This window comes from Apostichopus japonicus, chromosome 15 (assembly GCF_037975245.1).
Source record: "Apostichopus japonicus isolate 1M-3 chromosome 15, ASM3797524v1, whole genome shotgun sequence".
Taxonomy (NCBI): domain Eukaryota; kingdom Metazoa; phylum Echinodermata; class Holothuroidea; order Aspidochirotida; family Stichopodidae; genus Apostichopus; species Apostichopus japonicus.
The window spans coordinates 21,168,346-21,190,413 of NC_092575.1; the positions used below are offsets into that span (position 1 = coordinate 21,168,346).

The following is a 22,068-nucleotide window of genomic DNA, read 5'->3' on the forward strand; positions in this document are numbered from 1 at the left end:
GTTTGGGTGTTAGAATGCGGGTCTAATTCCCGTGAATTGCGGGTCAGTTGGGAGCTCTGCATTTAATTTTAAACCAGAAAACGAAAAGGTTTACACTAGTCTACCACTGCTATTTCTCTCGATTTTTTTAATTTCCAATCATATGATTTAGCGGATGTTCGACAACACTTTTTGGCTCACCTTTGGGGGGGGGGGGCCGTGGCCTCCCTTGGCCCCCCTTGGATCCGCCAGTGCTCACTGATATGATGTTATATCTGCTCTTTGCTTTACAAATTCGAACAGGCGTGTAGCGAGTAATTGCCAAGGGAGGGGCGAAGCCTGTAGGCAAACTATCTAAGCGAAGCGCCACCATGAGTTGGCGCGAAGCGTACAAGAAAAATTTTGGCCGAAAATGCCTCCCAGGTCGCTGGAAATGACACTTCCCAAGCCTTGTAAGTTGCATCTAAGCATTGTCTATTTTGAAATTACTAGCGATGTCTTAAAGAAAATTTGCTCGGGGGGAGGGGGCGGTCGCCCCCTTCCCGAAATGCGTCATGTTCCCCGACGACTCGGTCGAGTTCAAGACCAGCCACAGTTGGTTCCATATAGCACAATTGTACTACAATTTGTACAATTGTTTAAGGCGTCCATACAGACACACGCATCATGATAGACCATATATAGTATTTATATAGATACATTAGTGAGAGAGGAAAAATGGAAACGTCAAAAATGGAATTGTCGGTGTAAGGGGTAGGGTGAGGCGCACACCCCCTCCGTAATCCTTGATCTGTCACTGGCTACCCTGTGTATATAATAGGGATCAGCGCTTTAACTATGACTGTTCCTCTTTCTCTTCCCGAGGTCTTGGCTCTCTTCTACTCCCTCCTTTTCTCCTTTTTCTCTCTTTTTTCTTTTTCTTTTCCCTTCCTTTCTCTCCTCCTTTTCTTTTTTTCCCCCTCCTTTTCCCTTTTTTGGTTCCTTGCTTTTTGCAAAGCAAGGAACCTATGCGTTCAACTTGGCGTGTGTGTGTGTGTGTGTGTGTATGTGCGTGTGTAACAGCTTCCAATTGAGGACACTCATAGTGTTACACACCTTCCAACCGGGGACTTGCTCCCAAACGGGGACGTCCCCGTTTGGTTTATGCTCGTATCTCTGTTCCTATTGGTCAAAATAGTTACCGCTAAAATTTCCAGTTCAATAGGCGGGAGTCGTCAATTAGTATATTTGAAACGTTTGAGTGTAAATATTTGTGTTTTCTGAGCATGGTTGTCTGTAATGCGCGGTCCCTGTTTGCACAGTGAGAAATCAAATCACGTGACATGTCACTGCCGCGAAAGTTGACGACTGCCCTCACCTACGATGTCCCCGTTTAGTCGAAATGTAACTACACAACTACACAAGGAGCACGCTACTTACTACTACAAGTGAAAACATCCAGAATAAGTCAGTGATTCAAGTCGTTGTTTTTCCAGAAAAGGACCTAGCGAGTAAGTAAATTAAGCAATGTGCAATAATTCCAAGTAAACAACTCGTACGTTGTTTAATTAGCGTAATATCAAACGTGGACGTCCCCGTTCCGATAGGCCCAGGCTAAAGTTAGGCTAGGCCTAGTCTGATAGACTTACTATCGTTAGTTCTGTGCTAGTCTAGTCGGAACTGTTTTACCAACGTTCTGTCTAAATTAAAAAGGAACGATTAATGCTTTTAATGGTAATTTAGAGACAACAAAAGTTACGGAATGATTGAACAATGATATTTGTCCCACTCATTTTAAGATAAGGCTAGATAAGTCTAGGGTAGCCTAACATAAGTAACGTTAGCATCAACAGAGACGATAAGGTATATGCCATGCATTTTGTCAAGCAGGAACACGTGCCCGGTTGGATAGGTAATCGTGAAGTATCAAAAGGGTCCTCCCCATTTGGATAGGTTAACATGATACACGATGTTATAGTATATACCCCAGGTAGACTAGCCATCACTCCACACACTTGTAATGATTAAGAAAATCACTCTTTGAGTAGTAGTACTACTAGCCTAGGCCTAGTACTACTTTAGTATTACTAGTACTACCCTAAGTGTTGGTCATGTGGGTTAGTCAATTATTATCAGTAGCTTAGTACCATTGTTGGTGCTATGATATGGCTTCTTCTGGTTTTCCTATAGATCCAAATACTGTGTTTGGACATTTCATTACAACTTCAGTTTCAGTTTACCACGAGATTGTTTCACTCTGTCTTCGCTTTGGGATAACAAGACTATCAATTTGTTTTTGTGACTTTCTCAAAGCTTGGTGCATATTTGTGTATGAAGAAGAAGATTTTGATGTTATACAACTACATGTGTTACACAACCATCTTAATTGTGAAGTAGCTCATATTTAAGAACAAGTGAACATTCAAAACTATGCTGTAAGATATTGTCCCAAAATGTGAATATGTAGGCCTATGTTGGTGTTCTTAATTGTTGGAAGATCTATCCATAGGCTTTAGGTAGCAGAAATAGTAAAAAGGCCATGGAAGGCCACTTAGGCCTTTATTCGCCTGAGAAAGTTAATCTGATGAAATATTTTTATCATCACCAAAACAATTCAAACTAACTGATAGGATGTAAAGAACCAAACAAGCTGTGTCTTAGTTCTTGACTTTAGTCTGTTATTTCACTGACCCCTTCTTTTGCTTAAGTGACAGTTACTTGTTCATGAAAGTGTCATGAAAACATTTTAATCTTTACATTCTGTTGCATTGGTTATTAATTGGAAGCAATTGTGAATGGAATATATTTTAACCTCACTAACTTTTCCTAACAAGACGCTGGTTTCAGTACTAAAAGAAATAACCAGTGACATGGGTCAGTCAGTTCACTACAATGCTTTTTCCCCCAAGTACTACATTGTTGAAATTTGAAGAGAGAAGAAAACCACAAATGTCATTATTCCACACTCAAAATGTTCATAGTTCATCACTCCAACAAACAGATTAAGAGAAATATTACCAGTGCATCGGTTAGTCTATGACCTGCATTATAGGCTTTGTTAGGCTACTGTACTTACTTACATTATTGCAGTAAATGTTTATATCATGAATCCTTACATCAAAGATCTAATAAGGTTTTTCACCATCCAAACAGATACATGCTGTCATGCAATTGTTGTCTACCATTTTGATGTTTAAAAAACTATAACTAAGCTAATATTAGACTTGTATAATTTTGGTTTGTTGAAGGTCAATGATGTCATGTGAAAATCTTCTATAGAGCAACACAAATGTACGAAAATCTACAAAATCTAACCTTGTGTTTATTAATCTTCATTTTAACAACTAGACATGCAAAGAAGAACAAGAAAAAGACGTAGATCTGTTACAGAACTATGTACAGAAGAGGATCCCCCTGGATTCCTTGTAAAGAATTCTCCAGGAAAAGGTATGCATTATCATAAATATTGCAAGTATTTCCCTTCATAAGCACTTTTTCAATAATATATTCAGCATACTTTCTTGCAAAATGGACAGATGGACTTTCACCACTGTAAACCAATTACTGTGCTGAACAAAACTCTTTCATATGCTGAGCGTAATACAGTTTGCGACTTTTTAACTCATCAAATGTTGAAGCTTTGTTTAGTTAATGTTTTTCTTACTTGTCAGTTGTTTGGTTCACTTCAGTTATGAAATGTATGTATGTATGTATGTATATGTGATTTTCCCGCAAGCAGGAACTCGCGAAAGAAGCCATGGAGGCTTATAGACTCGCAAGCTGACCGAAGCCAATCTCTCGGCACACATCCATTTAACGTCCATGTCGGGAAGTTGCTATTGAACAACACCCTTGCCAGACGACACACATTGCTGTCGGCGGGGAATCGAACCGGGGATCTCATGACTGGGAGACGCCGGCGTTAACCACTAGGCTATACACTCCGCCACAGATCCGAAATAGATCCAATTTACCAACTTTGTTATCATATTAGTGTGGAGTGACAAAGCAGATGGATAGCCTTATACTGGCAAGGTGTCTCCTAACGCAAAATGTAATACTGTACTGTTAAACTTTTCTTTTCATTAGCTGTGATGCAGGAATGTGTTCTATATCTTTTCATTATTAAAGGGAGAGGTGTCTTTACTGACTGCATAGTTGAGAAAGGGGAATTCCTTTTCTCCTATCATGGTGAACTCATTTCTGGGAGAGAAGGGGAGACTAGGGAGGAACATACCAGCAGTGTATTCAGATATTTCTTCAAATATCAAGACAAGAAATGGTGGTAAGCGATATGTAATTGTCATGAAGTAAAAAGTCCATTTATAGCCCAAAACGGTTTATAACCATAGTGCACTTTACTTGCTTCACTATATACATTATATACAACAGTATGTACTTACAGCCTAAGGAGTTCTTGTCTGATTCTGAATCTATCCAATTCTGGACTATTCTTGACTTGAAATTAATAAAAAGCCTAGGACCTCAGGCAAGAGAATGTTCGAGGGTATATGAATGATCGCTCTATTTTTTCCACTATTCTTTTCTCAAGCATACAAAAGCACATTAAATAACTTTCTCACCATCACTGAAAGTTGCAGTTATGATTGAGAGAGGAGACAGATAATTCATATTCAAAACAGCCTTGTCATTGTACAATCTGATGGCTTTCCACATGAAAGGAAAGTTTTATTAACAATATATTGACTGCATTTGTTTATTCTTTTGATTATCACTATTAAAACCATAAATGTTTACAATATATTTATCTTTCACATTTTGTAGGTATTGCAATTAAAATGGCTGTGTTTATCAGCACCATTAATTAGGAATATTGTATACTACATGTGTTTGTGACTGGTATCTTTTTTCTTGCAGTGTTGATGCTACAAATGAACCCACTCATGGTCCAAAGCTTGGCCGTCTCGCAAACCACGGAAGAGGAGATCAGGCCAATGCAAAAATGGTAGTCAAGGCTCTGAACAATTTGCCCATTCTGTGCTTGTTAAGCAAAGAAAGACTTACCCCAGGAGTAGAAATTTTGTATGATTACGGCCTTGACGAGAAGGATATGCCATGGATGAAGAAGGTACAGTAGGAATTTAATGTTTTATTTTGTACACGATAAGTTTGGATATTGTATTCTCAGTGTATATTGATTTGTATATTTCATAGCTGACTAACAGGCTCGTTGTAGTCTCTTGGGTGTTTAATTTCTCACTTATTTGGTTGTATACAGAGTGCAGACTGAAGGTGAGATCATTTACTTGGCATCCTTATGGTACCTATGTCTGCCAAAATGCACCTGGAATGATGAACTAGGCCATCACTAGCTAAATGTTCCCATGGGAATAGAATGCATTACTGTACATTCATTGTTGGGAAACAAAATGTGGTTGTGTATTAAGTCCATCACTAATCACTGTTAAGCAGCTTGCAAGTGGTTTTACTAAACAATAATGTCCATTTAGTAAGACTGAGAGGTATCCAGCTTATTTTTGTGTATCATATATGTATTTTCAAAGTGACCTAATCTGTATCCCATTGAAAAAGTCAGCTCAAAGAGTCCTTACCAAAACTTATGTCCTGTTCATTTCTAACTCGAGAATAAGAATAAATCTGTCTATCTATTTGGTGTACTGAATGTGAAGGGTTGTTCCGGCTAATCTGTTGTAAACAATTTTCATACTAAACGGTGTCCAAGTGCAATATGCCTAGATCCAGTCAGATGGAAATTGTTAACTTGATCTGCTGTAATCCTTTGCATTCAGCAATAAACTTTTGACAGGAAGTTTCTCATTCTCATTTCACATAGCTTCAGTACTGAAATGTGTGCAATATATGTCTTCCATTCCAGCCACCAGGCTCCTCTCTGACCCATACAGGTTAATTCTCATTTCTTGTGTTGGTTTTCAAGTTATTATTTTCTGCAGTTACACAGTTAAAGGCTATTTTGCCTTGTTTATCTTTTGCATTCCATTAAGTGTTAAAGGGATATTCCAGTGGCAGATGATGTTACTGTACATTCACGAAAAAGATGAAAATATTCCGCACTAGTACTTTAAAACCCTGTCTCAATATTTTGTCTCTAAATGTGTTGCTTTGTGGTTAATTATACTTGCAAGTTAATGCCTAGAAAATTGCAGGAAATTGATCCGAGTGGGTGGTCTGTGATATGTCATCATTTCTTCAAAAGCTCTACTTTAACTACATAATTTTTCTGTTGATTTGTTCTTAAAATATGATACGTTTGGATTTTCATTGGAAATAGCTCTCATTTTACTCTGAATTTAATCCTTAAAATACAAATTATTAGTAAGAATGTTATTTCCACTCTCGATAAATGGTTTGCACTTTATAATAAAACACAAAAGTATTTTCAGTTAGTCTGATGTAATGACACCACCAACTCTGTCATAACATCATTGCCAGACACATTTGAAACATTTTTCCAAAGAAAATCATGAATATCTTTGCATCAACTTGTGCCAGTGGACTATCCATCCAACACCTTTTTTTTTGCATTGTTTAATTCTCACATTTTTTCTTTTGCCTGTTCATTATTGTCTTTCTTGTTTCAACCTAACATTTCAGCTGATGATTTGATGAGAGTATAAAAAGAGGTAATTGTAATAATAAGTTGACAGAATAATTGAGAGTCTTATTAATGTACATATAATAAGTAAGTAAGTAAGTGACTGAGTCAGTCAGTCAGTCAGTCTGTCAGTCAGTCAATCAGCCAGTCAGTCAGTCAGTCAATCACTCTACTGTAAAAAATATGGCTATGTTACAAATATGAAAAATAGTGATAGAGCGAACGATAAAACATTAAACAATCGAACAATAAAACACACAAAGGCAGGACCTAACGGCTCAAGTTATCATAGTAAAGCCTTATTGCACGTGGAATAAATGAATTGCGATGACGGTTGCTTCTCATGGGTGGGAGACGCAGTCTGCCAGTGCCCCTAGTTATGATATTATCGTGCAGATAACAGTGAAGCGGGTGATCATGGTCATTCCAAACAATGTCTAGTTTGTTTTGGAGCAAGCACATATGGATATAATAGTAGTGTCCTCATTTGGTACTGTGTGCAGTAAATCTGTATATGATATATGTAGATCTCGTGAACAGTTTAATTTTAATGTGAAGTAAAGTAGTATAGCATAGTAGCCTTGATAGGTCACAGCCTACAGATATGATAATTTTCCAATTGGAATATGGTGCGTATGCAAGAAATACATTGTTTGAAGGTACATGCATACTTAGTTGATTCAGTATAGAATTAACCGTTGCAAATAAGTTAAGTTACGAATTAGTAGAAAATAGCAGCAATGTTGGTACATCATATATCAATCCTTACAGTACCTTGCATCACACATAGTTTACAACATATGGCATATGATGTAGTGCATGTGATAGAAATATGTTGTTGTTACCTGTGACAGTGTGCAGTGCCACTAATTGGTACAGTACTAATTTCTACATCGCCAAGTAGACAAATATTTTATCTTCAGTTGGTGTGTAATGTACCATATCTAGTTTAAATTTACATTAGTTGCCCTCCTAACCCTAATGGGAAAAATGTTTTACTTTTCGTACCAGTTCATAATGTCCAAATCATTTTTTTCTAGATCTTAGTTTGTAATCATTATATACCATAGAATCCACATGTCATATGTGATACATCATCTTCTTAAATATGCATTAAACATTCTCCATTGTCCCAAGGGCCACTGCAGGTTTAATTCTAAGACATGAATTGTCTTAAGTTGCTGCTTTAGCATAGGTTCTAGCATGGAGTTTTCAATGGTGTTTATTTACTAATTATTACAACAACATATGCATTGGCAGGCCTATGTGCTACATCTGATGTAGCTCATGCACTTATCCTTTTAATGTGAAAAGTTCATTGCATGTACCAGAACTATTGTTCCTAGCCATTGGTACACAAGGTCCAAATATTAATGCTGTACCTATGTAATGACATAGAGTGATCACATTTGGTACGTGTATTATTTCTATTGCAAATGTGTTAAATTTCTAAAAGATAGAATATTTTATCCAAACATGGTTTGTTAAACAGTGATCTTCTTCATTGGGCACAATACAGTGTCTCCATCAGTGTACAGTGTAAAACTAAACAAATATTGTTTTTAGGCACTCAGACACAACGTCCTCATTTGGTTTGTCATTTTCTTGTAGCTACTTGTATTGTGTAAGTATTTATATTCTTTCAAGGATCTAATGCACAGAGTCCCTAGTTGGTATGTACTTTGATTGTAGCTAATGTTTCAAGGTACAGTATAAAGTAGTAGAATATATCACCATGAATATTCAAATGGTATGTTGTACACCTCTCCATCTTAATGGTGAATGTAGATCAGAAAGTACATTGTTTCTCCATTTGGTGTGTGAGTATAGAAATTAGTACTTTCTAGGATCTGATGCACAGAGTCCCCAGTTGGTATGTACTTTGATTGTAGCTAATTTGTCAAGGTATAAAGTAGTAGAATATATCATCCATGAATATTCAAATGGTATGTGGTACACCTCTCCATCTTAATAGTGAATGTAGATCAAAAAGTACATTGTTTCTCCATTTGGTGTGTGTGAGTATAGAAATTAGTACTTTCTAGGCACTGATGCACAGAGTCCCCAGTTGGTATGTACTTTGATTGTAGCTAATGTGTCAAGGTATAAAGTAGTAGAATAAATCATCCATTAATATTCAAATGGTATGTGGTACACCTCTCCATCTTAATGGTGAATGTAGATCAAAAAGTACATTGTTTCTCCATTTGGTGTGTGTGAGTATAGAAATTAGTACTTTCTAGGCACTGATGCACAGAGTCCCCAGTTGGTATGTACTTTGATTGTAGCTAATTTGTCAAGGTATAAAGTAGTAGAATATATCATCCATTTATATTCAAAAGGTATGTGGTGCACCTCTCCATCTTAATGGTGAATGTAGATCAAAAAAGTACTGTACATTGTTTCTCCATTTGGTGTGTGTGAGTATAGAAATTAGTACTTTCTTAGGCTCTGATGCACAGAGTCCCCAGTTGGTATGTACTTTGATTGTAGCTAATGTGTCAAGGTATAAAGTAGTAGAATATATCATCCATTAATGTTCAAATGGTATGTGGTACACCTCTCCATCTTAATGGTGAATGTATATCAAAAAAGTACATTGTTTCTCCATTTGGTGTGTGTGAGTATAGAAATTAGTACTTTCTAGGCACTGATTCACAGAGTCCCCAGTTGGTATGTACTTTGATTGTAGCTAATGTGTCAAGGTATAAAGTAGTAGAATAAATCAGCCATGAATATTCAAATGGTATGTGGTACACCTCTCCATCTTAATGGTCAATGTAGATCAAAAAAATACATTGTTTCTCCATTCGGTGTGTGTGAGTATAGAAATTAGCACTTTCTAGGATCTGATGCACAGAGTCCCCAGTTGGTATGTACTTTGATTGTAGCTAATGTGTCAAGGTATAAAGTAGTAGAATAAATCAGCCATGAATATTCAAATGGTATGTGGTACACCTCTCCATCTTAATGGTCAATGTAGATCAAAAAAATACATTGTTTCTCCATTCGGTGTGTGTGAGTATAGAAATTAGCACTTTCTAGGATCTGATGCACAGAGTCCCCAGTTGGTATGTACTTTGATTGTAGCTAATGTGTCAAGGTATAAAGTAGTAGAATATATCATCCATTAATATTTAAATGGTATGTGGTGCACCTCACCATCTTAATGGTGAATGTATATCAAAAAAGTACATTGTTTCTCCATTTGGTGTGTGTGAGTATAGAAATTAGTACTTTCTAGGCACTGATGCACAGAGTCCCCAGTTGGTATGTACTTTGATTGTAGCTAATGTGTCATGGTATAAAGTAGTAGAACATTTCATCCATGAATATTCAAATGGTATGTGGTGCACCTCTCCATCTTAATGGTGAATGTAGATCAAAAAAGTACATTGTTTCTCCATTTGGTGTGTGTGAGTATAGAAATTAGTACTTTCTAGGCACTGATGCACAGAGTCCCCAGTTGGTATGTACTTTGATTGTAGCTAATGTGTCAAGGTATAAAGTAGTAGAATAAATCATCCATTAATGTTCAAATGGTATGTGGTACACCTCTCCATCTTAATGGTGAATGTAGATCAAAAAGTACATTGTTTCTCCATTTGGTGTGTGTGAGTATAGAAATTAGTACTTTCTTAGGCTCTGATGCACAGAGTCCCCAGTTGGTATGTACTTTGATTGTAGCTAATGTGTCAAGGTATAAAGTAGTAGAATATATCATCCATTTATATTCAAAAGGTATGTGGTGCACCTCTCCATCTTAATGGTGAATGTAGATCAAAAAAGTACTGTACATTGTTTATCCATTTGGTGTGTGTGAGTATAGAAATTAGTACTTTCTTAGGCTCTGATGCACAGAGTCCCCAGTTTGTATGTACTTTGATTGTAGCTAATGTGTCAAGGTATAAAGTAGTAGAATATATCATCCATTTATATTCAAAAGGTATTTGGTACACCTCTCCATCTTAATGGTGAATGTAGATCAAAAAAGTACATTGTTTCTCCATTTGGTGTGTGTGAGTATAGAAATTAGTACTTTCTAGGCACTGATGCACAGAGTCCCCAGTTGGTATGTACTTTGATTGTAGCTAATGTGTCAAGGTATAAAGTAGTAGAATAAATCATCCATTAATGTTCAAATGGTATGTGGTACACCTCTCCATCTTAATGGTGAATGTAGATCAAAAAGTACATTGTTTCTCCATTTGGTGTGTGTGAGTATAGAAATTAGTACTTTCTTAGGCTCTGATGCACAGAGTCCCCAGTTGGTATGTACTTTGATTGTAGCTAATGTGTCAAGGTATAAAGTAGTAGAATATATCATCCATTTATATTCAAAAGGTATGTGGTGCACCTCTCCATCTTAATGGTGAATGTAGATCAAAAAAGTACTGTACATTGTTTATCCATTTGGTGTGTGTGAGTATAGAAATTAGTACTTTCTTAGGCTCTGATGCACAGAGTCCCCAGTTGGTATGTACTTTGATTGTAGCTAATGTGTCAAGGTATAAAGTAGTAGAATATATCATCCATTTATATTCAAAAGGTATTTGGTACACCTCTCCATCTTAATGGTGAATGTAGATCCAAAAAGTACATTGTTTCTCCATTTGGTGTGTGTGAGTATAGAAATTAGTACTTTCTAGGCACTGATGCACAGAGTCCCCAGTTGGTATGTACTTTGATTGTAGCTAATGTGTCAAGGTATAAAGTAGTAGAATAAATCATCCATTAATATTCAAATGGTATGTGGTACACCTCTCCATCTTAATGGTGAATGTAGATCAAAAAGTACATTGTTTCTCCATTTGGTGTGTGTGAGTATAGAAATTAGTACTTTCTAGGATCTGATGCACAGAGTCCCCAGTTGGTATGTACTTTGATTGTAGCTAATGTGTCAAGGTATAAAGTATTAGAATATATCATCCATTAATATTCAAATGGTATGTGGTACACCTCTCCATCTTAATGGTGAATGTAGATCAAAAAAAGTACATTGTTTCTCCATTTGGTGTGTGTGAGTATAGAAATTAGTACTTTCTAGGCATTGATGCACAGAGTCCCCAGTTGGTATGTTCTTTGATTGTAGCTACTGGTAAATATTTTTTTTTTTTAGTAGAACATAGCATTCACAAGCATTTTGTATGTGACTCATCTATCTTTCCATGAATGTGCTGTATTGTATCAGTACAAGTTATGTTGTTCTTAGGTTCTATCATAGATTGGCCCACAAGGTATGTTATTAGTGTCATCAGTTTCTGTGTGCTACTGTAAGATGTCAATGGTTTGTATTTAATTCATCATTGTAGCTGCTACAGTGTTGACATAATAGTGTCATTGGTTTTTGCAAATGTGTTACCACAGTAATTATAAAGTGCTAGGCATAACTTTAAAGGTGTAGACATGTTGTGCAATGTTGCCATATTTGTTCTGATATTTGGTATTTATGATTATATTTTTTAATTTTATTGGTTCTGTTTATCTGTTTTTACTAACTTATACAAAGGTTGGTTAAAGGGTACCCTTCTTATGTATGGTATTTATGTGCACCGATGCACAGAGTCCCAAGTTGGTATGCTATATAGCTGTATATAATGTCTGGAAGATCTTATGTAGAAGAGCATAGCATCCTTATACGTTTGATATGCGACACATCATGAATGTGCATTACATGAATGTCTATACTGTACTGCCATAGTAGAACAAATCATGTATCTGGTTACTAGCACAGAGTGTCCCCACTTTGTATGCTTAATATTTTCCATTAAAAATGGATTCAGTTTCAAGATAAATAGAATGTAGATCAATCCAATGGTTGCATCGACAAGTGGTATGTGATACATCATTCGATCTTGCATGTACAAAGTACATTGTTTCTCCATTTGGTGTGTGAGTATAGAAATGAGTACTTTCTGGGCACTAATGCACAGAGTCCCCAGTTGGTATGTACTTTGATTGTAGCTAATGTGTAAATGTAAATTTGAAAATGTGTTTCCATTTTCCACAGCATAAATATAAAGGTGTCTACATGGTGTTTAATGTTGCCTTATTTGTTTTGATATTTGATATTTATTATTATGTTTTTTTTAAATTGTTTTATCCAACAGATGGGGAACCAAAAGCCTCTGCAGTAATTCAGCAAAAACTAGCGGTAAACGACAATAAACAACCTACAGAGGTGTTTGGAGAAACTCATACAGGATCTGAGCAATATCAGGAAGTGGCAGACCATGACCAAAAAACAGATACAGAAGCAAAACACCCTGCAGTACTTGGGCAAGAATTGCCAGCAGCAGAACTCAACCGACCATCAGATGTAGAAAGAGAGGCTGATGTAGAATCTACAAAGGAACCGAAAGTAGCACAACAGGTCCAGCCAACAGATATTGAACTTAAGCAAAAACTAGCGGTAAACGACAATAAACAACCTACAGAGGTGTTTGGAGAAACTCATACACGATCTGAGCAATATCAGGAAATGGCAGACCTTGACCAAAAAACAGATACAGAAGCAAAACACCCTGCAGTACTTGGGCAAGAATTGCAAGCAGCAGAACTCAACCGACCATCAGATGTAGAAAGAGAGGCTGATGTAGAATCTACAAAGGAACCGAAAGTAGCACAACAGGTCCAGCCAACAGATATTGAACTTAAGCAAAAACTAGCGGTAAACGACAATAAACAACCTACAGAGGTGTTTGGAGAAACTCATACACGATCTGAGCAATATCAGGAAATGGCAGACCTTGACCAAAAAACAGATACAGAAGCAAAACACCCTGCAGTACTTGGGCAAGAATTGCAAGCAGCAGAACTCAACCGACCATCAGATGTAGAAAGAGAGGCTGATGTAGAATCTACAAAGGAACCGAAAGTAGCACAACAGGTCCAGCCAACAGATATTGAACTTAAGCAAGAAATGAAAGTAGCAGACCAAGTGAGAGGATACAAAGTTCTTGAAACAAGTAAGAACCATATCATCAACAATTATCAACATATCATGTTAAATGTGCAGATACAAGTGATTCTGTATTATATTTGTTTGCATATGCTATGTGGAAAGCAACTAGTCATAATCCTCGTATGAAATACATGTCTGTTTGCTAAGATGGATAACTAAGAGCCTAACACTAAGTGTTCTCTTTGATACAATTTGTTACTTTTTTTCAAATTTTTCAGACAAAATTAAAGCAAAAATATGTGCTTCTTCTGGCTATTGCAGGTGTTCCATAGTTGATTATTACTTCATAATTAAATGTGACAATCACTGATCTTTTCAGAAATCAAAGATGACAGTTTGCTGACGGCATGTTGTAATGAAGAAGGCGAAGATGATGGTCAAAGCGATCAAGACTCATCAAGTTCTTCAGATGAAGGAAGTGAATATTTACCATCTGAAGAGGAAGAATTGGTACCACCATCAGATGCATCAAATGATTCATTCCCAAGATATCCAAACCTTAATCTACTGCTTGGATCTGATGTGGATACTACAGAGTCACAGGAGACTGCAAAGTTCAACGAGGAAGATAGTCCTGGTCCACCTCTAATACATGTTAAAACCACTAGCAACTCAGATGGTAGAAAGTATAATAAGAAACATGTCTGCTTTTACTGTGAGATATCCCAAGCAAAGTTGCCACGTCACTTGCAAAGTGCACATTCAGATGAGTCTGCTGTCAGAGATTGGATGGGAGAAACTAATATTACGTTGAAAAATGCCAAGCTTACAAAAATCAGAAACTTGGGAAATCACATCAACAACTGCAAAGTTTTGGAAGAAGGCAGGGGAGAACTACTTGTGAAGTATAGACCTGTGGGAAGTGTAGATCCAGCAGAGTTTGTTCCATGCCCAACCTGCTACGGGTATTTGACCAGGAAATTTCTCTGGAAGCACACCTGTCCATTACAAAATAAGCAGAGTGATGCTGGAAAGAAGAAAAGAGGAGACAGAGTCAGAAATGGTACCATGCTGTTACCAAGCCCATCAAATTTGCATTCAGAAGTTGCAGAACTTTTGTCTACTCTAAAAAATGACAATGTGTCAAGAGTGATTAAGAGTGATGAGCTCATTCTTCAGTTTGCCAAGAAGGAGAATCTAAAACTAGGCCATGATCCTGAACAACAAAACTACACACGCACAAAGCTACGAGAAGTTGCAAGACTCTTAATTGACGTTCGTGTTGTAAGCAAAGTTGAAAACCAAACCTTAACTGAACTAATTCATCCTGCAAAATATGACATCGTTGTGACTGCTGCGCGAAATTTAGCAGGATTTGATAGCAGCACACATACATACAAAGTACCCAGTCTTGCATTAAAACTCGGCCATTCCCTGAAGAAGTGTGCTCTTATCGTAAAAGCTGAAGGATTGAAATCTGGTGATGAAAATGCTGTTAATAAATCCACACAGTTTCATGAATTATGCGAGATGAAATGGACAGAGGATATTTCTGTCCATGCCCATCGTACACTCACGGAGAACAAAAGAAACAAAGCAAAGGCATTGCCTCTAGCAGAAGATGTTCTTTGTCTCACATCCTACCTGAAAGAAACATCAGAAGTACAAAGGAAGCTTGTGAAGGAAGGAACATGTGACAGTTTCACAGCTTGGAAATCTCTGAATGAACTTACTCTGACACAAGTGATGCTCTTCAACAGGAGAAGACAAGGTGAGATCTCAAAAATGAGTGTTGATGACTACAATAGTAGATGCCTTCCTGAATCCATGGACTACATTTATGATTCTCTTAGCGACTTTGAGAAAGAGTTGTGCAGGACATTCAAAAGAGTAGAAATTGTTGGGAAGAAAGGAAGAACAGTTCCTGTTCTGCTAACTAAAGAAATGGAGGAATCAATGTCGTTGCTACTCAGTAGCAGAGAGAACGTTGGTGTAAGTGCTGAAAATCCTTATATGTTTCCATCGACTTCAGATGGTCACATTCGAGGTTCTGACTGTATTAGAAGGTATGCTGTTTTGTGTGGAGCAACTAATCCAACTTTCCTGCGATCGACAGCTTTAAGGAAGCAGATTGCCACGGTTAGTCAAGTGCTGAACCTCAAAGACAACGAGCTTGACATACTTGCCAAATTTCTCGGTCATGATGTACGAGTACATCGGGAGTTTTATAGACTACCTGATTCCACGCTGCAGGTTGCGAAAATTTCAAAATTACTCTTATCGCTGGAGAATGGTAGAACCTCAAACCTTGCAGGCAAATCACTTGATGAGATTGACATAGAAAAAGATGAAGGTAAGGAATACCACAATTTTACATTTCTTGGGAAACTGTGCACATACTTCTCCATGATGCAAGCCCCAATTGTTTGTAGAACATGTTGAATGTTGTTCTGAGTAATGATTTCTAGTTCTACAAACAATCCCAGGTCTAAATGTTCTCTACACCCTCAAGCTCTAAATATGTCAAACATTATCAAGTATAATGACAGCAAACCACTCCTGACTGCTTTGCTTAAAAATGCTGCTTACATTTCTAAATGCCTAAAACAGATTAACTAGAGCTCAGTATTTGGTTTCACAGGGAATAAATTCCTTCATAGACCCGTAGTACTGCTGAAATGATTAAACATGGTGAGGGTACAGTCAGCTTTCTTGCACTTTTTACCCAATTATTGTCTACGTGTATGTAAGATGTGTTGAATATATATCACAAATATAACTCTTGATGTTCTTTGCAGAGATACAGGAGGATGAAAGTGTAAATGACAGTGAAGAAGATGAGAAAGTGGAAGAAGAGGATGAGCAGGAGCCTTTGAACCATGTTCCACATGTGACAATGCCAGAACAAAGTCCAATTCCAGCAACTGCAAAAAGTATGTAAATTAGATAGTTTGTAATATTACATTTCTGTAATTCTTCATGTACAGTAAGCATCACGTCGGCTAGCGATATGAGTAACTGCTCACAATATACACTGACTTTCTCTTGCAATTGCTTCCTTGCTTCTGTTTTGCTTATATCAGATGAAAATGGGTGTCATGCCTGCTCATGTTGTGTGCAAAGTACAATGTCTCACCAGTCACTTGTTTGAACTCTATTCAAGCATAATATATATTTGCTCATTTTCAATGTATATGTGTCTGATGTGAGTGAATGTCACAATATAATATTTTAATAACTCTAAAATATGCCATTAACTGCTCACGACTTTGCATACAAAACAAAAATAGGACTCAATCCACAGTAACATTGACATGGATGACTGAACAAATACATGTTACTGTAGCTACTGTGAACAATCCTCACAATTTGCCTTTTACACTAGTCTTGTTAATTCTTGAGGGATTTGCCGCAACTCATTTTCTAGTAGATGATTGAATTGTTCCACCTGTTTTTTGAGAAGCCAGAAAACATTATAGTTTTGTATGAACAGACCTATTCCCATTCTGACAGATGCACCGGGCATGCTCTTTAGGTGACCTTTTACACATGTCTGTTCTCATCTAAGGCGATTTTGTCTGTTCTCATCTAAGGCAATAGTGCAATACATATCTGCATAATTGTTTAAGTTAATTTCTTTTCACTTTTTCAGAAACACAATGCAGAAGGAGACCTTGGTCAAATGAAGAAGTAGACATAATGAAGAAAGCCTTCAGAAAGGAAATTGCACAGAACAAACTTCCTGGAAAAGCAGCGATTGAAAAAGTTCTTGAGCAGTATGATTGCCTTAGAGGGCGCAAATGGACCAACTTGAAAGATTTTATTCGAAATCGCTTTCTAAAAGCAAATAAAGAGTAGAGCTGTTATACAGCTGTTTCAAATAAACCGTTATTTGAGTGGGTGGTAATTAGTTATGAGGATACAAGTTTCAGTGTCACTTTTCTACATGAAAAAACGTGGGAAGCAAATAGGCGGCTGCTATTTTTGTGATACTTTTCAAAGCTTTTGTTGTTTGTTCATCACATCACTCTTAAAAGTTGTGTTTGTATTTTAGATTTATGGCTGACCAGAAAAACAGCTGTGACTTATTTGACCTATGTGTTATTTCTAATTCACTGCAACATTGCATTACTAGTTTATTTTTAATTCAGGTACTAAGTTGCACTACATACATAAAATGGTGCACAGATAATATTTCCTTAAGTAATAGAAAAACTTATGCAGAGCAAAAACAAAGGGTTAGAAAGGTTGAACAGCTCTTTTATTGTTTATGTGTTTTAATTCTTAATTACTACATTATTACAGGCATGTTTTTCATTTCAGTAATTACGTTGCACTGCATAATTTAAATTGTGTCGAACGCCTTTAGAAAAAAAGCTGCAGAGAGAAAATTTAAAAAAAAGTAATAGAAAAACTCCTGGATAAATGAGAACACTAGGAAAAATGTAAGCTACTTATTTGTAATTGCTTGGAGAAACTTCAAAAGAAAACACACAAAGGTTAGATAAATGTTGTTTTTAAGGAGAACAGCTCTGACATTGAGTGTGGTTGCAGAAGAAAAATAGATGGCTGTTACTGCTATTTATATTATTGTTTTCAAAAATGTTGTTTTGTTTGTTGATGACAGCTTCATTAAAGTGATATTTGGACTTAAGTTTAAGGGCTGAGGGAATGTTGACTTCTTTAAAATTGGTATAGTTGACTGATAGAGCTAATTTATATGCTGGTCTTTGCTTAATAATGCCACATCTGAGGTGCCTAGTTGAAACATGGCTGAAATAGTCAAAAAGGTGGTGATGCTATTGGATTGATTCAAATCAATTAGCTGATATGTTTGTTTACTGTTCATTATGTTTAAGCTGTTTAACTTGGTGTTATATGAATACATTGGTTTGTTACTTACTTTTAGTTTCCATTGTGTTATAGTTATTTTCTCTGTCAATGTGTGAGATTGGCTTCTGTTAAAGGAGAAAATAGATGGCTGCTATTACTGCTATTAATATTATTATTTTAAAAACTGTTGTTTTGTTTGTTGATGACAGTCCCATTAAAGTGATATTTGTACTTAAGTTTAAGGGCTGACCGGTAAGACAGTTTGAGTTGAGCAATTTATTTACGTCTGATATTGGATATAAGTTCAGTTTTCAAAGCAATAGAATTGCTCTTTAATTAAACAACTTTATTACTTTACTTAAATGATTTTTTTTTTCAAAATCACTGCATCACCTTGATTTAAGCAATTGCATGTTACCAATATAGGGAATGTTGACCTCTTTAAAATTGGTATAGTTGACTGATAGAGCTAATTTATATGCTGGTCTTTGCTTAATAATGCCACATCTGAGGTGCCTAGTTGAAACATGGCTGAAATAGTCAAAAAGGTGGTGATGCTATTAGATTGATTCAAATCAATAAGCTGATATGTTTGTTTACTGTTCGTTATATTTAAGCTGTTTAACTTGGTGTTATATAAATACATTGTTTTGTTACTTACTTTTAGTTTCCATTGTGTTATAGTTATGTTCTCTGTCAATGTCTGAATTTGACGTATCAACGCGTATCAAAACTGATCTGAGTATGTTTTTAAACATGAATCCAACTAAAGTTGACATATTTGAAAACTTTGTTGCCAACTTTTGCTTGTACCCATTTAGTATGGACTAAGTTACCCCTGTGCTGAAGTGTGATTGTAAATGCAAACCCTGTTAGGTATTGACAATAATAGAACATGAACCACTGTTGTGTCCCCAGTTGAAATACACTGTGTGTCCGCATTTGGTACATAACTTGTTAAGTGTGGTCCACAATTGGAATACACTGTGTGTCCCCATTTGGTACATAACTTGTTAAGTGTGGTCCACAATTGGAATACACTGTGTGTCCCCATTTGGTACATTACTTGTTAAGTGTGGTCCACAGTGGAAAAAACTGTGTGTCCCCATTTGGTACATTACTTGTTAAGTGTGGTCCACAGTTGAAATACACTGTGTGTCCCCATTTGGTACATTACTTGCTAAGTGTGGTCCCCAGTTGAAAAACACTGTGTGTCCCCATTTGGTACATTACTTGTTAAGTGTGGTCCCCAGTTGAAAAACACTGTGTGTCCCCATTTGGTATGTACTTAATCAAAATAGTTTTTAGCTTATATATTCCCTAACATTAAGTGTTAATGAAAAGCCTCCTGCCATGGCTCATTGCAAGTCATAGGACACACCCTCATACCTGGGAATATGCCGTGCGGCACTGTCCCCACTTGGTCAGTCCAAAAAAAGAGTCCCCGATTGGAGCCTGTTACATGTATGTATGTGTGTGTGTGTGTGTGTGTGTATGTGACGCTTGGCTTGTGTACACGATATCTCAATAAGGAAATGATGTATCATGATGAAACTTGTTGGGTGGATAGCCCATAGTAAGAGGAAGATCCCTATTGTTTTTGGTGCCCGCAAAGGTCACCAAAGGTCAGTTAGATGCCAAAAACCAATATATTAAAAACAGCAATAACTCCCATTGACAGGGTCCGACATGGTTGATATTTTGGGAGTAGTTGTGAATGGGGTAAGGCATCGTTTCCAAACATAACGGTAATGTGATCGAAGGTCAACAAAGGTCAATTAATGATAAAAAACTAGTATTTTGGCGATAACTTGAGAACGAAATGTCCGTTAGGGTTGGGAGTTGCTTCAATGTAATCCAATTGTCGACCCGCACCTGGGTGACCCTTGACCTCAATTTGACCTTTGGTGACCTTTACATGTTTTTGGGGATTTTTACAGTTTTGATGCTATTTTCAGATGTCAAAGGTACCTTCTGAACATAAATGTCAATAGGTTGACCCCGTGTGACCTTTATGTGCGAAGTTATATGGGGTCAAAGTTTTTCGGTCGGAGTTAGGATGGTTGCACAGACTTGTCGTTTTGTTTTTTGGAATCAGGAGATTAAACTACATCTGAAACCAAGGTCAAAAGGTCAAAGGTCACATTAGAAAAAATGTGCTTATTTTGGGAGGAAACGAGCAAAAAAGAAAATGTTTGGTTTTGATGCTAGATTTGGATACCAAAGGTACCTTCCGATCAAAAATGTCAATGGGTTGACCCCCGTGTGACCTTCGTGTGCGAAGTTATACGAGGTCAAAGTTAATTTTCAGACATTTAATGCAATAACTCCCAGTTCCAAGGTGTGACGTGGTTGATATTTTTGGACAAGTTGCAAATGGTATAGGGGAATATTTTCAAACTTAACGGTCATGTGATCCAAGGTCACCAAAGGTCAATTAATGATAAAAAACTAGTATTTTTGCGATAACTTGAGAACAAATTGTCCGTTAGGGTTGTGAGTTGCTTCAATGTAATCCAATTGTCGACCCGCATCTGTGTGACCCTTGACCTCAATTTGACCTCTGGTGACCTCTGGTGACCTTTTTGTGTTTTGTGGATTTTTACAGTTTCGATGCTATTTTCAGATGTTAAAGGTACCTTCTGATCATAAATGTCAATGGGTTGACCCCCGTGTGACCTTTGTGTGCGAAGTTATACGAGGTCAAAGTTAATTTTCAGACATGTAATGCAATAACTCCCAGTTCCAAGGTGTGACATGGTTGATATTTTTGGAGTAGTTGCAAATGGTATAGGGTAATATTTTCAAACTTAACGGTCATGTGATCCAAGGTCACCAAAGGTCAATTAATGATAAAAAACTAGTATTTTTGCGATAACTTGAGAACAAATTGTCCGTTAGGGTTGGGAGTTGCTTCAATGTAATCCAATTGTCGACCCGCATCTGGGTGACCCTTGACCTCAATTTGACCTCTGGTGACCTTTTTGTGTTTTGTGGATTTTTATAGTTTCGATGCTATTTTCAGATGTTAAAGGTACCTTCTGATCATAAATGTCAATGGGTTGACCCCTGTGTGACCTTTGTGTGCGAAGTTATACGAGGTCAAAGTTAATTTTCAGACATTTAATGCAATAACTCCCAGTTCCAAGGTGTGACACGGTTGATATTTTTGGAGTAGTTGCAAATGGTATAGGGTAATATTTTCAAACTTAACGGTCATGTGATCCAAGGTCACCAAAGGTCAATTAATGATAAAAAACTAGTATTTTTGCGATAACTTGAGAACGAATTGTCAGTTAGGGTTGGGAGTTGCTTCTACGTAATCCAATTGTCCACCCACATCTGGGTGACCCTTGACCTCAATTTGACCTCTGGTGACCTTTTCGTGTTTTGGGGATTTTTACAGTTTCGATGCTATTTTCAGATGTTAAAGGTACCTTCTGGTCATAAATGTCAACAGGTTGACCCCTCGATGAGCTTTGTGTGTGAAGTTATACGAGGTCAAAGTTAATTTTCAGACATTTCAGGCAATAACTCCCAGTGCCAAGGTGTGACAAGGTTGATTTTTTTGGACAAGTTGCGAATGGTATAGGGGAATATTTTCCAACTTAGCGGTCATGTTATCCAAGGTCACCAAAGGTCAGCTAATGTTAAAAAACTAGTATTTTTTATTTAGAAAATGGGCAAAGAAAACATGTTTGAATTTTTAGAGTTTTGATGCTCCGTTTAGGTCTCACCGATCAAAAATGTCAATTGGTTGACCTACGGGTGACCTTTG

At 36.9% G+C, this 22,068-nt stretch overlaps 2 protein-coding genes across 3 annotated transcripts in view; both read left to right on the forward strand.

Annotated features, from left to right (window-relative positions):
• LOC139981595 (uncharacterized) overlaps positions 1-22,068 on the forward strand; it is a 66,613-nt gene that overhangs the window by 14,503 nt on the left and 30,042 nt on the right. The gene's annotated exons all lie outside the window — the stretch shown is intronic.
• LOC139981597 (uncharacterized) lies at positions 1,075-20,397 on the forward strand. Of its 2 annotated transcripts, XM_071994101.1 has the most exons (9): positions 1,075-1,469; positions 3,307-3,405; positions 4,090-4,243; positions 4,837-5,047; positions 5,816-5,843; positions 12,664-13,521; positions 13,837-15,810; positions 16,256-16,390; positions 17,110-20,397. In XM_071994101.1, exons 2-9 carry the CDS (start codon positions 3,309-3,311, stop codon positions 17,313-17,315), a joined length of 3,663 nt encoding a protein of 1,220 aa, XP_071850202.1. In that variant the 5' UTR covers positions 1,075-1,469; positions 3,307-3,308; the 3' UTR covers positions 17,316-20,397. The 2 variants fall into 2 exon arrangements, with proteins under 2 accessions (XP_071850202.1, XP_071850203.1); XM_071994102.1 differs by lacking the exons at positions 1,075-1,469; positions 3,307-3,405; positions 4,090-4,243; positions 5,816-5,843 and having other exon boundaries at positions 4,896-5,047.